The sequence below is a fragment of the Amia ocellicauda genome, chromosome 20 (assembly GCF_036373705.1).
Source record: "Amia ocellicauda isolate fAmiCal2 chromosome 20, fAmiCal2.hap1, whole genome shotgun sequence".
In the NCBI taxonomy this organism is placed as follows: domain Eukaryota; kingdom Metazoa; phylum Chordata; class Actinopteri; order Amiiformes; family Amiidae; genus Amia; species Amia ocellicauda.
In genome coordinates this window covers 5,006,212-5,023,181 of record NC_089869.1, presented here as the reverse complement: position 1 = coordinate 5,023,181, position 16,970 = coordinate 5,006,212, and the positions used below count along the sequence as shown (strand labels likewise).

Below are 16,970 nucleotides of genomic sequence, written 5' to 3'. Positions count from 1 at the left end.
ATAGTGGGAAAGAGCAAGTTAAACATACTGGCACCCATCAAATCCGCTGTTTAGAACAACAAGACAGAAGAATTTACAGGGTGATTTTCACCTTTCACTTTTGCAATTTTTGCAGTTTATTGCATCAGATTTCAGATCTGAAAGGAAGAGGCCTTTTAAACTGAGCTTATATTAAAGTTTTAGGATAATTTTAGGTAACCAATTATTACCCGATCAATTACATATTTTGTGGGAAAAGTAATGTGTAAATGAATAATGTATGATATTGGTGTTACAGTGTATTTAACATATTATCTATACATTGTGTCTGTTTGTATGCAGTATGCACACAATTTCAATTGTATTATCATGAAGCTTATTATATTAATCTCAGACAGCTTGCCCGATTCAAATTATTCATATTATGTATAAAATAATCTATAAATTATATAATGCATCTATAAGGGGACATGTCCATATATATATATTTTAAGTAAAACAGTACAGTGTTTTACTACCTGCATATGTCGCCTTGTCTTTGGTTGATACTTTTTGTGATCCAACTGAGAAAAGAAATGGGTTAAAAAAAAAAAAAAAGTATTACTTCTCAGAGACACTGAACCAATCATGAGTGTAACTATTGGTAAACACTGCACAAGCAGTATATATCTCCAGCTGCCCTGACTGCAAAAGCAACACATATTGGACATTAATTTGGAATGACTGAATGCCTTCTAAATCAAAATATCTAGGTTGTATTTTAGCAGGACACTCCCAATAATTAAGATGTGCCATAACTCCCTAGGACTCAAGCCTTTTTGAGAAAAATGTTGGACAAATAAAAATCATGGTTGTATGTGAAGTAATGGGTGGAAAAACTATTACAATGTGCATTGGCGTCTGCTTTTAACATGGCAGCATCACTGGAGCTGGACACCATCATCTTCTCTCTCTTCAGGGAATCGTCTGAAAAGGAGCCTGAAACAAAAAAAAAAAAGTAATCATCACATGTTGTACCTGATTAGCAAGTATCTCTCCTAAACACTGAACAAGAATAGAATGTTAACGAAAATTACAATGGAGCATTTAATGTTCTGTAAATGGCTAAACATTGCTCCCATCACACACCTTATGCATGGGACAAGCAAGTCTACTAAAGTGAACATATCTTTAAATATTGATTGATTGTGGATGATGTATTGTTTCTAAATTCTGCAACTTTAAATAATGGTGGACACAGATCTGCTGTTGCACAGATCGGTAGATCCTTTGTAACTGCAATGAAGTACAATGGCCCTGGATAAGGGCATCTGCCAAGAAATATATAATAATAATAACAATAAAATCTCCTTACAAAGCTAGAAGGAACAATATACTAATCCTCTCTATGTCAAGTTGAAGCATACTGCGTGTGTCAGAGCTGTAGCTGGAACATGTCGGAGGTCAGTCTGCAGAGCTGTACTCACCCCCAACGCTGGTGGAAGTGGTGGTGAAATGCTTCCCGCTGTCCTTGGTCATGATGAGAAGCTCAGTATCCTTCTTGGTGGGCACATTCTCCTTCTCCAACAGCAGGAACTTGTAATCCTTGCGGAAGACATCATCATTGTGGGCGCTGGTGGAAGTAACTGTGGGCAAAAGCAGGCCATGGGCTGTTGTACTTTCTCCCTGCTCTCTTTGCTTACCTTAAAGAAGCTACTGCTATCTGCTGTATGTTCCTCCCAATTCTGTCCTTACATGTTACAAATGCTCTTTTGTAATACATGATGTTACTTGCATAATTACTGAACAAACAAACAAACAAAAAAAACACAAATAAAGTGTTGGTTCCATGTTTCATGAGCTGAAATGAAAGATCCCAGAAATTTTCCATTTGCACAAAAAGCTTATTTCTTATTTAATTTTGTGCACAAATTTGTTTACATCCCTGTTAGTGAGCACTTCTCCTTTACCAAAATAATCCATCCACCTGACAGGTGTGGAATATCAAGAAGCTGATTAAACAGCATGATCAATAAACAGGTGTACCTTGTGCTTGGCCAACCTAAAATGTGCAGTTTTGTCACACAACACAATGCGACATCTGTCCACATTTTGAGGGAGTGTGCGATCGGCATGCTTACTGCAGGAATGTCCACCAGAGCTGTTGCCAGATAATTGAATGTTCATTTCTCTACAATAAGCTGCCTCCAACATCGGTTTAGAGAATTTGGCAGTACGTCTAACCGGCCTCACAACCGCAGGCCACATGTGACCCTTGCCAGCACAAGACCTTTACATCTAGCTTCTTCATCTGTGGAATCATCTGAGACCAGCCACCAGGACAGCTGATGGGTGGGTTTGCCCAGTTTGAGACTCAGGGAAGCTCATCTGCAGCTCGTTGTCCTCACCAGGGTCTTGACCTGACTTCAGCTCTGGTAGACATTCCTACAGTCAGCATGCAACTGCACGCTTCCTCAAAACATGACACTTTAAATCTATAGATTAGGGCCTAATGAGTTGAGTTAAACTGACTGATTAACTTATATGAACTGTAAGTCAGTCAAATCTTTGAAATTGTTACATGTTGTGTTTAATATCTTTCTGGAGCACAACATTCTGAATGGACCCCACTGGTGAAGTGGTGACAACAGACCTATACAGGAACATTACTCAGATACATCCCTTGCTCATTAGCTCATTGTCAGCTGGGTGATGCCATTATGGTAGTCAGTTTTGTCCTGTGTTACATGTTCCAGTGTTTGGGTCAGTAAGTATCTTCCTACAGGTTAAGTCTCTCACAAAACAAAAAGGGGGATTTTATACAGTGGTCCGTTTGGACTTACCAGACGATGTGGAGACTCCAGTGCTGACCACAGCAGACCCATGTGTTGTATGGGACACATTCTTCTGCACCCCATAAACTGCAGATAAAGACACACGCCATAAGCCAAGTCAGACACTGGAGCACATGCTTCTACACTGGTCTCTCTCAGTGTAATGTTATAAAGACAAATGCATTATAACACCCTTTCAATAGATCAACCGATCTATCCTTCAAAATACTATAAATTATAAGTGAAACTGGAATTTTGAATGTGCATAAAATACATAGTACCAACAAACTGGCTGCAATCTCCTCTGGATGCACATAAAGCACAAAGCTATTACGGTTCAGTATCCTGTGTACTAGAGTGTGATACAATCAAAATTGTCATGTACCATTCTAACAGGACATGTGTAACCTAGTGACGAAAGACTATAGAAAGACTATATCATTTCTACTTTGTGAACACTCTGGTTTATTTCATTCTTCTGAGGTTTTCATGTCTGCGTTCCACAAAGTGCATCTGTGGTAACGTTGCGTTTCTGCTAATGACAATGCTGGTTTGCTGTCAGGGCTAACACAGGGATGGTCCAGTTCCATACCTGGCTGACTGTGGGTGCCATTGGAATTGGTGAGGACGCCACTGGACACGTTTGCCAGGTTGTTCTGAACACCATACACTGCAGAGAGAGAAACACATTCCAACAGTCTAGGAACAGTCTAACATATGCTGTGAAAGGAAGCATAACATTTCTGAAGATCCATCAGTAAAACATGCTATTGTTTTGAACAAGAACAATGGATCAGTATAAATTGACCAATGTAAATGTATGATGACAAACCTGAGGAATACCATGTCTTTGTTGCATGATGAAGGCAGAAGAACAGACCCTTCTTATATGACACTCAGTAAACAAATAATATGCACAATATAATTCTACTATTAATCTCAATTAATTATTATCTCAATGTATTCCCGAAAGTGATGCATGCCCACGAGTTTTGGTATTAAAGTGTTCAAATAGGACATGCCAGGGTGCCAGGGACTGACCTGTGCTGCTAGTTGAGAGAGCACTGCTCAGAGGGGGGCTCAGAGTCAGGTTGTTCTGGACACCATGCACTGCAAGCATATGAGAGAAACAACACAGAAAGAGTGAAGGAAAAGGCTTTAAAAAAACACTATACTCTCCATTGCGTGGAGGAGTTTGAAGGTTGACTCTTGCAGTGATGGACCTGCTAAAATACCAAACATTCAGCAGATGTTATCCACTTGATGAAGAAGCAACTAAGTAGCTTAACAGAGCTGTGGTGATAAAGTCCCAATGTGCTCACCTGAGAGGGAGGAGGGCGACTGGGAGTGGGTGTTGAGGAGCGAGGACCCAGGAGACAGATTATTAGGGCTTGCATGGAAGCCGTAGCCACTCATGGCAGAGGCCCCACTGGGCAGAGTGGAGCTCGTCCACATGTAAGAGGGCAGGGCAGAGTCCAGGATGGTGGTGTCATACTGTCCTGATACTGCAACACCAAGCACAATATTCCATTACTATGGCAAAGAGCAGGACGACAATACCAGAAATCCATTCCCATGTGTAAAATCAGGAAGCAAAAGTCCACATTTCACAACTATATTATCAAACTCCACATACCATGGACAACACTCATAGCTACCTAGAAGAAGTCTATAATGAAACTACAAATTTGTACTAAATACATATTAAAACATTACATAATAAGAAAAACCTGGTTTCTCTCCATTCTAAACAGTTTCTAACCTGTCTGGGAACCTTCTGTTATGATTCTTGTTTCAACAGTGGCCTTTTTGGGGATGGGCAGGGTGTTGGACGGGGACCGTGTTGGGCTGACACTGCAGGACCGGCCGCCCTTCAGCAGCCGCTTCACATCATCCAGTTCAGTCCCTGTGGCACAGGAGCAGAGAGGAATGAAGCCATCAAACCTCAAACACCCAATGCGTTGTACTGTTTTCTTCATATACTGACATTGACACAACGTATACCTCCCATTTTTGCATGCATTTATAGCACATAATACCATTTTTATTACGTTTTACTTACATCTAGTAGATGGAGAAGCACTCTGCAGCCTTGCTCTGATTTCACTCTCTGAAAAAGATGACATTTATATAGTACCACACAGAGACTTAAAGGTCTTAATGACACTTGAAACTAATTTGAAATACATTTCTCATCTCCCCATATGTGTACTGCTGCAAACCCACTTCTATACACTTTAGCAAAAAGCTTCAGGTCAAATCATGCTAAACTAAATTATATGAATACATTACAATCATGGAAACAGTCAGCGTAAGATACAACTTAAAAGAAAGGTATATAGATACTGCAATAATTTTTTATCACTTTTGTTACAATCTGGAGAAATTTACTCCATAGGCAGACAAGGAACAATTAGGGCCCAATTTAATTAGGATAATACATAAGTAGCTATAACGAAGCACTCCGGAGATGGACTGTCAGGAAGACTTGTCTCAAGTTTCTAAACAACATACTATCATACAGAAGATTGTGCCCTTGGTTGCTGAGCAACTACATGACTTCAAAAGAGGTTACTAAGGTACCCCAAACTTTATCACAGACTCCTTTGTTCTTTGTGTTTTGTGCTCTATATGGCCTTGGATTAAAATATTTTTCTATAAAATCAGCTACACAGAAATTGTACTGAAACCTGGTCTATCCACAGAGCTGCAAATTGCGCATGATTTACACAATCTTGCTGCAACAGTAATGCAAAGAAAATATATTTGGCATCTAGACCGGGCACTGTCCCACATCAGTTCACTTTTCCTAGAAAAAGTGCTCCTCTGAGAATATGATTATGTTATCTCTGGTGATGGGATAATAGCAGCTGTCACTCAAGTGAATGGGCAGACCAACCACATCAAGTCTAATGTGTGTGACCAGTAATATCCCGGCATACCTCTGCTCTGACTCCTCCCCCTGGTGGCTGAACTTCCTGTGGCTAGGAAGAAAACATGTATCAATTAGACACAAACCTCAACCAACACAGAGCCTTTGCACACTGCATCTCTGGAATTAGACCCCGTACATTTTCAAATAGTTTCTTCAACAAAACCCTGTTGGTGCCATTGTAAATAAAAAAAAATTAAAAATAATCAATAAAAACACCACAATCATCTGGTTTCAATACAAAATACACTGTAGTTAACATCAATATAGTATTAGGAATACAATACATGTTTAGTGTGTTGATTCCAGGGCTATGGGATTTGAATGTTTGTCTGAACTGTTCATACATTAGATTTATAGAGCCTTTTCCTCAGTTGAACATATTGAAAACATTGTCTATATTCTGTATATATTTATTGCGATTTTTCACATCCTTACCAAACTCTTTTCTAGTGTACTCTGGAGAAGAATTCCCACTGGAGCTTCCTAAGAAAGAAGGCGGGATGAAACTGAGTCATTCAAGAGAATTAGAAAGCAATCTCTGATACAAAAAGAACATCAGAAAAGAGAATAATCTACAATATTGATGGTTTCTTCCATTTTTTTTTTAAATGTAGTCAGTAGTCACAAGTGTATTATATAAGACCATTTTTTAATATTTTCAAACTACTTTTTTAACAGGTCGATAAAAAAGTAGTTCAGTTGCATTTGAGTTTACTTTTATCACAATGTATACAGTGGTTGGTATCTGATCAAATATAACTCTAGCTAATAGTGTCCGTGCTTTACTCAAAATGCAGTGAACTTACTCCAAGATGCTCTGGCCAGCGGCTTGCAGGCATGTGAGCGGCCTGGCAGTATTCCCTCCACTCCCTCACTCACCTTCATATCCCCCAGAGCGGCTGGCTATAACCTTCCTCTCCAGCGTGGAAACGGGGGAGTAACTGAAGGATGACGTGGAGCCCTGGGCCCTCCGTGAGCCCCCAGAACCCGACGAGCTAAAGATCATCTTCCCGCCACCACCCCCCGAGGCTAAGGGGTTACAGAACACAACAGGCCAATCAGCCACCAGTCTCAATCCAATTGGATCAGTTAGGTAGTCTTGAATTGTGGACCAATAACAATTATGATGATGATTATTGATTCATAAGACATCTTTATCAAAGGCCAGCAGACTATACTAAGCTTGATTGTTAATTTCTTATAGGACATATGTTAGCAGACACTGTCACTGTACAGTAGAGGTCAACAAATGAATCACAATAATGAATCTCTCGCCAGGATTAAGCCTTGAAATTTTGGATTATGCTGGCTGGGGAAATGGGAAATACTTAGACAGTGGTGGGCACTGCCCCTCCTCACATGAAGTGACATAGCTGCTGCTGCTATGCGAGATTAATTTCTTTTCCATCAGCCCCCCGGAACTGCTGGAGAATCCACTTCTCTGGGCACTGCTGCCCCCGCTGCCGCCCTCTGTGGGAACGGGAAAGAACAGCAAACAAAAACTCATTCCTGAGAAATCCCATTCTCACTCAATAATACCCTTTATGTTTTCGGTACTCTTCTTCATGCACGTTTAGAATCCATAGCTATTATGTAAATAGGGAATGGCAGGCTTAATAAACAGATGCCATTTATTTCTGGTACTGGCTGCTTAAACTGTTGAAGACAAAAGTTTAGCATCATAGAGCTGGGAGGCTGATGAAGTACTTTTCCAATCAAGCATGTGGCTTTTATTTCAAATGCTTTTCAAGTGAATCCTGAGCAAAAATCACTTGATTCCTTCGTTTAAAAAATTACATTTAGGATTCTTCAGCTGTGGCTCATTGAAAGATACAGAGATAGTGGAAATTAAGTGGTGGTGGTGGCAAATAAACCATACACTATGTTCTTTAGTTATATTTTCTACACTTTTTTGAAATCTGAAGGCACAGACACTCACTTGGAGGTAAAGATGTCAGTCTTGTTGTGGTTACTGTCTCTGTCAGAACTGAGAAAGAATAAATACATTTATTTGTATAGCCAATGGGAACAATGCTAGGAGATGGGAGTCAATGGGAGACTGAATTGTAATACTTGGATTTTCAATGTTATACAATAACATTAAAACAATAATAAACACAAAATACTCAAAATAATTTCATAAATTATATTTTGCAATGTACCAAAATCATTGTAAATGTATCCTCTAGCTACTGATTTGTTTTGTTAGCTCTCACTCTCAGGTTCAGCACTTCTGGAGTCAGTGTTGCCTCTAGTGTTTTCATGCATTATTCTACAGATCTCCATGAAGTGAAGATTTTTGAACTGTACAAATCTTCAAGCACAATGCTAATTAACGACTGAAGTTGAAAGAAAAGTAGAATATCTCAGGAGTTTAAATTAAGAGCGTTCTTTTGTATGTGTGGTCTCTTTCTAGACTTGTCACCACCTGTAAAACAATGCCATGCTATGTTGCAAAGCCTAGAGGAGCAGGCGGTTCTTACCTTTGCCTGATGATCCCAAACTCCCACTTGTGGTGTTACTCTTTCTTGATGTTAAACTGTCCATCCCATGTTAACTGTTCAGAATGGAATATATATATATATATATATATATATATATATATATATATATATATATATATATATATATATATATATTCATTTTATTTTAATCATCAATTATATTTTTGTAGTCAAAAGCAACCTGTATTTGGTCAATACATTTCTTGAGATGATTGTGTCCATCTTTTTAAAAACATATCTCAGTAAAAAGCAATTTCACAGAAAATCAAGCAAAAGTACCTGGGAACATACCTCAAAAATGCATACCTCTAAACTGATGCCTACAGAAGTAAATTTTCTAATCAAATCTTCCATTCAAGAATAGGTAAACCCTCAAACAAAATCATTTCTGATCAATCACAATTGTTTGATAAAGCAATTTTTCACATAACAAAGTCCTGTACTTTCAATCCTTTTGCAAATTGTACTTTGTCCATTTACATTGTGTGATAAACTGGCAATTTAAAACTTGTGTTTCTTAATATAATGTTTTCACGTGATGTATGAAATTGTATGATTAATGTATTCCAAGTAACAAAAACACAGCCACAAAGCCTTGGGTGTGTGATGGTAAACAAACTTAAAATACCCACATTGCCAGAGCAAAATGCATAAAATTTTTACATTTTTTAACACTTTAACAAGTTTATTCATTAAAATAGATTTTAAATGTTGCTAAACTACTATGAAAACATCTCATTGATCACCCCCCCCCACCTGACACACACACACACACACAGGCACAATAAAGAGATTTATAATAGATACATGGTTGGCCACACTGCAACATAAATATGTCAAAAAAAAAGTATTGGTATATGTATTGAAGGTTTCTGTCTCATAATTGATATCAAACAGCACTCAAACATTTAAGTACCAGGCTTACAACCAATAAGACTGATGAGCTTATTGCCATGTCTGAGGTGACAGCATATAGCATGTTTTCTTGTAACGTGGAAACAGGATCTCAGTGTTATGGTTTGGGGATACATCCTGCACTACTGTCACTCCCCTAAACATTTAAACAGTGTGAAGACATTCAGATCTGAAACAACCCAGGTGTAGGATCCCATTATACCCACCCCGTTGTGTTGGCATTATAAATTGTCATTCACTCTGGTAGGTAAAGTGTAGTGCCATCCACTGTTCGAAGCCACCATAACCACTATAATGTCAGTACCAAAAAAAAAGTTTATGCACTCATGATACATATATTTACACAAACACACACACACACACATATATATACACATACATAAAATGTGTCTTACGCATACAAACAAACTACTTATGTTAACTACTCATGTACTTATGCCAAAAACAAAATATCATTTTGAAGTGCTATAACTCCTGTGTAAGAACACACTATATCCACTAGTGGGCAGAATTGACTTAGATTCAACTAAAAGGATTATTTGAACTGCTATTTGTTAACATTGTGGCAGGCCATAGAGATGCAACATAAACAAAGTTTAACTTGATGTACTCCTAGCAACAACTGAAAAGTCCCTGGTAGGCTCCTAAACTGCCATCTATGCTCTAAATTCTATAGAGCACTAAAGGGGAAAAAAAGACAGTTAACAACTTAAGACAATGTTACTAGACATGGTCAATTATTTGAGATCACACTGTTTGTTTTTTAAGATTATAGACTTTACCAGGGATTAGAAGACTTTAGCCAATTCCATCTCTGTACAGCCAAACCAGCCTGCAGAAACAGCAAACTATGTCTATGTGATGTAGAGATTAGCTCAGTCCTATAGCAGATCTGTGAAACTGACAGCCTCGTAAACTTGACCTATAAGTATTGGAAAATGATATGGTAATGCTTAAAATGTATGTGTAAAAATTACTACATCTATAACTTCTCAGTCCATTTTTTACTGTATAGGGCATCTGGTGAACAATATCAAATGGCAGAAATTGTTGTTTGTTATTAAATATACTCAGGCGTGTGTATTCTCCAGAACTGTTTCCATACGGTTTATATCACGGGACTGCACTAACATTAGTCCCAAGAACACGTAGCCTAGTTCCTACAAATCAGCTACTAATTTTAGTACCCACAAAAAATATGTGAATGTGTAAGAAATCTCTGGCAGCTGCTGCTCATGCCAGTGGTGTTTTAAACGGTAATACTGGAGAAGTGTCTCTGAAAATGCCAAAGTACCAAATTCAGATGTGTGTGAATAAGTGAGAGCAGTATTTCACTGTGGAGGAACATTCCACTTCATGACTTGACAGATCAAATACATTAGAAGTAATATTTTTTGTATTATTATTTTTAACCTAAACTCCTTAAAAAAGCTTGGCGGTTACATTGTCCATAGAAGTATGTTGTAAAAGTAACACATAATAACACCCTACAATTTTCAATAATGTTCTCTATGACCGTAGGTAGTTACAAAGCTAATGGAGGGATTAAAACTATTTACTGAGCACTTTCTTTCAGCTCAAAAAAGAAGAACACTTGTCTGAATTTAAGAATAAGGTTCAAAAGCCATGAAATATATCAACACTGAGATAGAAAACACTGTTAAAAAAAAAAGAAAAGAAAAACATACTCAAGCTTCTAAGTACCAGTGATCAGCTGACAAAATCATCACTCTTTTAGCTAATGTAAGGCTTCTGTCATCTGTTCAATTTACAAGACAGTAATTCTGCAACAGTCAATTAACTACTTTCAAGGTGAATACAAATGAATTCTGCAGGAAGAGTAGAGACAATTCTCCTTACCGCCACTGCAGTATTTTGATTTACTTTACAAAATGTAGATCTCTGCTCTAATGTAACAATGAATGTCAGCGCGTATTCAGAAGAGGCTAATTTATAATTGGAAAGCCTGTATATATACAAATTGTATTTTCAGTGCTTTATTTAGATGTTTGGTATACTTCTACAAGTTTCACAGACACTGAAAACGACCAAAGTTTAACTAAAAAAAACTTACTTTCTTTTCGTTTCTTTAATGGTTCTGAGACGTTCCAAAAAAAAAAAATGCTATGTAGCACTGGTTTCAAAGTAGCACAAAGGAGAGAAACAATACACAACAGGAACAGATTGTGATGTGTCTGGAGAAAGAACCACTGAGTTTGTTCACTTTGATTCAGGTGTTTGTCAGCGTTCCTGAGGTTGACTTTTGTGGTTACTGTTAACACATTTCAGACTGTGGCAAATCTTCAAGCATTACCATTGTATATAGAATCTATGGTATATATCCAAAGCTTACCCTTCATGTAAGTAAATCCAAAGCAGATATTACAAGCTGAAAGTTTGCCTTATACCATACTATAGCATTAAATAATAAGCTACTACATACAATTTTTTCAGAGGGGCCAGAATATGTCACTCTTGTAACTAAGCCACCAGATCAATAAATGTAAATTTAAAAAGCACATGGTAAAATATGGCCCCCCACTTCTTTATTAATTGCTCTATTTTTCTTTTAATATGTATTCTTAATGGAATCTGTAAATGCACTTACATTAAAAAAGTGATGTATTGAATTGCTTTATCTTCAATGGCATATGAGGCTTTGTGGACTTTTGTTATAATGGTTGTGCTGTACAGCACTCCTGCAGATAAAGGCTCCTGTCTTTCTTTTTAATTCTACAGAACCACACCCTCGCTGCTAAGATCTTGAATTAGACAAAGTCTGACAAATGCAGGTCTTCGTGGGAGCAGTAATTACCCACTAGTACTTCAGCAGCATATATTTAAATATTTTCACTGTTCTTGCCATTCTAAAATAAGCTGCCTTCCTACAGGAAGACCCCGGATTTAGCTTTGCTACAGAGTCCGATAGTTGTTCCAAATAGATTATCTTTGTGAAGGATACCTTATATTGTATACGCTGAATAGTTTTAACCAAGCAAAATAACCAATAATTTATTCTGCTGAAGCAACAGATCATCAAAGCAAGCATCACTCCAGATTATCTTTTGTTTATTCAGTACACATAGAATAAAAGGCAGCATTTTATTATTATTCACATACAACATCTGAGGATCTGAGAACGTAGTACCATTCTAATGTGTACACCAATCCTTTACAATAGAAGTATAATGAATGTAAGGTTTTGTTTTTCTTCAATGTATTATTTGGACATGAGAGTGGCTGCTTTATGTCTGTGTAATGTACCCCTTTGTTGTCCTAAATATAGCTCTACCCAGAAAGAACTAGTAACCAAGCATTCTTTGTGAAAGTGTTGACAAAAATTAGCTGCAAACCGAAAACATCCTAGAGAATCTTATTTTAATAAACCTTATTCATGACCAGACATTCCTGTGTAACTTTTAAAATGTCGGTAAAGGACATGTGAGGTGTACTCACTGACTTTAAGCCATTCAGTAACAATAGAAAGAAAAGCTGAACAGATGAATCTGTGATAAACACAAACATGTCAATTTAAGACTGTGTAACAAGTGATGGATTAGTGAACAAGATCATTTTTTTTCAGTACTGCAAAACTTCACTTCCATATTGAGATATTATACTTAATAGTTATAAAAGCAAATGAGAGAGATTTTAAAAAACACATTATCTTATTTTCTTATGGAACATTTAACAGCAAATAAAACTATAAATGTAAATGCTTGAATCATCATTTTCCTGTCTCCAGGACCTTCAACATGAGACAATATTCTTCTCGTACATGTATGGACTCGAGGACCAAACATGACATTTGGCTATCTCCAAAAAGTAGCAGAGCTGCATGACATTGTGTAATTTTATAATGTTTTTTCCATTTGAGGGATGTCTTGATCAGCAGATATTTTAGGGCCCTTATTTAGGACTCCATTATTAAAGAGCTGAGTCTTAATAGATTGCAGTCTTTGAAAATTATCCTAAATATTTTAATAGTTGGCACTACAATGTTAAAATTTTGAGTATGGCAAGGCATAGTACACGGACAATTTCCAAAAACAGTTTAACTCACAATGCATATTTCTGTGGTAAGATTGGGGGGAAATGTTCCACTTTGTCATTCTCCAGTAGCAGTAAAAACAGGTAAGATTTACAAACTAAGACACTATTGACAATTCTTATTTTTTCCCAATTCACACATATATTTTAAGACTCACAATTGTGATTAAATTATTAAAATATATTTTTTGAACCTGAGGTGGTAAATGAGGAATGAGAAACAGGTGAGGTTATGTTCTATTATTTATGTTATTTATTCAGTTCGGAGGTATCTGGAAATATGAGTGATAACATCTGTCTATAAATCATTGCTCATTCAGATATCTGTGGCAAGACTGTTCATGCAGTCTAAGAAGTAGTTTGAGTGTTCAAACATGTTATGTTCAGCATTAAGGGATATTAATTTGAGATGTTGCCTAAGGGAACAAAAAAGAAATCCTTCATATTACCTTTAAACAGGTTTACATCAGAATACACTTACATTGTGTAAAATGAACTTTTAAATCTAGAGAATACATTTAAAAACCTAAACATAATATTGATTAAAGTACACTACAAAAATATTTGGTTCATAATCTGTATGATGGAGAATGAGTTTGAACCACCTTCAAAATGTGGAATACATTTGACAACATATGATTTCGTATTTCGCAAAGCTCTAGCTAAAACTCACAGCGATAAAATTCAAACTAAGGAGCAGACTTTTCTGATATTAGGTTTAATAGATGTAAACGTTTATGTTCACCATGTTCAATATGAAGAAAGTGGTAAATTGATTATTCTCAGCATCATTTTTCTTAAAAACAGTGCCACTGACAATTAAACTGCCATTACCAAACTAACATCTTGCAGCAAACTAAACAACCCCTCATATAAGTGATGGTTTCTTTCTAAAATAAACAACACAGAACTGTTTTCTTTATATAGTCACTGATGACTTCACCAAAATACAAACTGTATAGGCCTAATATAAAATGTAACTTACATGAACAAAACTCAATACCTAACCCAAACTAAATGCATTATACATATAAGACAAAATGCATTAAATACATTAAGGCTGTATGCAAACAGTTAAAGTGTGCACCATGTAATTTGGTACCTGTTGACAAATCGTCAAGCAGTTCATAATATTAGCATCAGAGTGAACAGGTGGGCTACAGGTTCATAGCACCACGTCAGTAACAGTTTCTTGCTCTGTTAGTAAACAGTTGGTGCATAATTGCAAAGCAGCCCTTTTCTCCTTTTGCTAAATCCTTTCGGCATGTTCTAAAAAGGTAGCCTAATCTACAAAACTCATGTAAAAACAACCAGTCACAACACCAATATAGAAATACAAAATTATAAATAGTATAATAAAACATTATCAACAATAATAATGAGCATTACCATTTTTATCCGTCAACATACAAAAAGTTCTATGCAACGAAATGGTAACAAAAAAACAAACATTTTTTTTTATTTTTATTTTTTAAGCTCAGATGTTAAAAACGACCCATTTCGATAAGTGATGCATACCTTGATCGCCTTAATTATCCAAGAAAATGTGTTAGCAGAACTCCTTTCCCAAGACCTGTGTTTATTCTTAGAGATGAAGTTCACTTTCCCTGCAGTTTTTGTATCCAGTGCCTGTGAAGTGGGATGTTGCTGACTGATCTTGCAGGAATGTTAGTGCTTGCCGTTTTATTAATGACTTTTTCTTTCTTTCGGTCTGCTTTCACCAACAAGTCTAAACATAGTGTGGCGGGGCTGCGGTCCCAGCCGCGCCCAGTGCTTTAGCAGTCAAGGTAGATCCAGTACATTTCTAAAAAAGATGTCCTGGGGATATCAACTTGAAGGAGATCACTTTCTCCCTTCTAGTACTGGAGGGAGCTCGCGTTAAACTGCGACGCACTATTATGGGACTAGTTTTATATATTGACATGTGCCACCAACAGTGTGTCTCAGCAATTATGCCAACATTGAGGATGTGAGGTTTTAACTTCCCTTGAAACATGCTCGATGTCGTTTGCAAATATGTATTTATTGTACCTACAATTCAACTGTTGCTCCAATGCCTTTTTAATGAAAGCTTAAAAATACAAAACACTTCCACAGCTTATTTTTTCAATACAGTAAATCTGTGTGCATGCATTTCATTTTTGGTGTTGCTTTAACGGGAGTATCTGCCTACACAGCCTGACCCCCAGAACAAACACAAAGTGTTGTTAATATTTGAAATACTATCAATTACATTAATTTAATCAAAATGTAGATTTCAGAGAAACACCTATGTTTAATTGAAAGCTTAACAGGGCTTTAAAGTGAAAGGGAATTTCTTCATAGGTTTGCACAGAGGGTGTAACTCCATAAGTTTAAAGATTATTTCATTTATTTATTTGTTGTTGGTTTTTAACTCTCCACTGCAGAATATGAATGGTAGAAAATGCCATTTGACTTTGAATTTGAATGTTGACAAAAATAGTTTATATTGTTACAAAATGTTATTATTACTGTTATTTTTGAATACATGAAAGTAATTGAAAGTTTTGCTCTGTGTATTTTGGCAGAAAAATACTTTTCAGTTGCCTAACAATAAGAAATGTAAGTGCTGTGGACCTTTACAAACACAGTCATGCATTCATATATATGTATGCATTTTATGTGCGCATATAAGAATCCTGGGACAGCCTGGTTCCATGAATTACTTAAATGAGTAGCCACATTTACAGGAAGGCCTATTCATTGTAACACAGAAATGATAGAGTTGCTTCAAATTCCACACTAACTATCAAAAAGCCATTTTACTGGATTACAGTGCTCACTGAAAATTCAGCCCCAGCAAAATATATACCAGTCATATGGAGTATCTGACTTAATATCATGCCTTGCCATTATATCATATAATTCCTTTCAAATATGTATACATGTATATGTATAATTACAGCAAATGTGTTGTTTATTTACCACGTTAAAGCATTATATAAAAGAAGCCTCTGACAACCATTTTCCATGCTGATTGCTCACAAATGTAGAGTGGCCTACATTACAACACCAGCTTGCTCTCAACACCATAACTTAGAAACATGTAGTTACTCTTCTTCAGTCTTCTCGCTTCTGCCAGCAGCCAGATCAAAACAAAGAGCCGGGATTCCCCTTTGGAAAACGAGCATCCACAGCACTCCGCTGTAGTCTACACGGCAGTCCCTCGAATAAAATAATAATGTAAAATACTAGCGACAGTTCTGGCTGGTGAAATTAACTTTTTATGACTACAAACCGATGGAACTTTCAGAAAAATAGGGCGATGGGGCCATCAAATGTGCATAGAATGTTTGTTTTTAATTATTTTCATGAATTTTCAGATTTTCCAGCATTGACTTCCAGCAAAGCAGCTCCAGAGATAGCACCCACATGACGTCATGGCCTTTTTCTCAAGCTCTCAATTCTGGTACATAGAATGAGCTGGACATGATGAAATACACTCCCACAACCCCCTTTATATACACATACACATACACATACACATACACATACACCATGCATTATTATCCATTGACTTACTTTCATAACACTTTCCACGCATAATAACAACATTAATTTAATTGCAGCTTTTATTTCTGTGAATTAAGGTAGAATATGGTATGCAAGTATTGATTAAAATATTTATATTAAAATAGCTTTTTATTGACACTTAAAAAGGGGAAAGTTTTAATGTCATAAATAATAATTAATTCATAATTTTCTCTGAGCAGTGTTTTTTAAATGTCAGACTTTGCTGAAACTTGCCTACTG

The 16,970-nt window shown here is 36.7% G+C and overlaps 1 protein-coding gene across 1 annotated transcript in view; it reads right to left on the bottom strand.

The window, feature by feature from the left end:
* The window catches only part of col17a1b (collagen, type XVII, alpha 1b), a 40,922-nt gene extending 25,919 nt beyond the window's left edge, over positions 1-15,003 (bottom strand). The window contains exons 1-16 of the mRNA XM_066693217.1: positions 14,715-15,003; positions 8,211-8,284; positions 7,667-7,714; positions 7,087-7,197; positions 6,607-6,756; positions 6,163-6,210; positions 5,735-5,776; positions 4,855-4,902; positions 4,555-4,698; positions 4,115-4,297; positions 3,834-3,902; positions 3,385-3,462; positions 2,802-2,879; positions 1,446-1,604; positions 865-957; positions 498-542 (exon numbers count right to left, since the gene is read on the bottom strand). Coding sequence (XP_066549314.1) covers positions 498-542; positions 865-957; positions 1,446-1,604; positions 2,802-2,879; positions 3,385-3,462; positions 3,834-3,902; positions 4,115-4,297; positions 4,555-4,698; positions 4,855-4,902; positions 5,735-5,776; positions 6,163-6,210; positions 6,607-6,756; positions 7,087-7,197; positions 7,667-7,714; positions 8,211-8,274 — 1,360 coding nt within the window. The 5' untranslated portion in view covers positions 8,275-8,284; positions 14,715-15,003. The remainder of the gene's footprint in view (positions 1-497; positions 543-864; positions 958-1,445; positions 1,605-2,801; positions 2,880-3,384; positions 3,463-3,833; positions 3,903-4,114; positions 4,298-4,554; positions 4,699-4,854; positions 4,903-5,734; positions 5,777-6,162; positions 6,211-6,606; positions 6,757-7,086; positions 7,198-7,666; positions 7,715-8,210; positions 8,285-14,714) is intronic.
* Between the last annotated feature and the right edge of the window lie 1,967 nt (positions 15,004-16,970).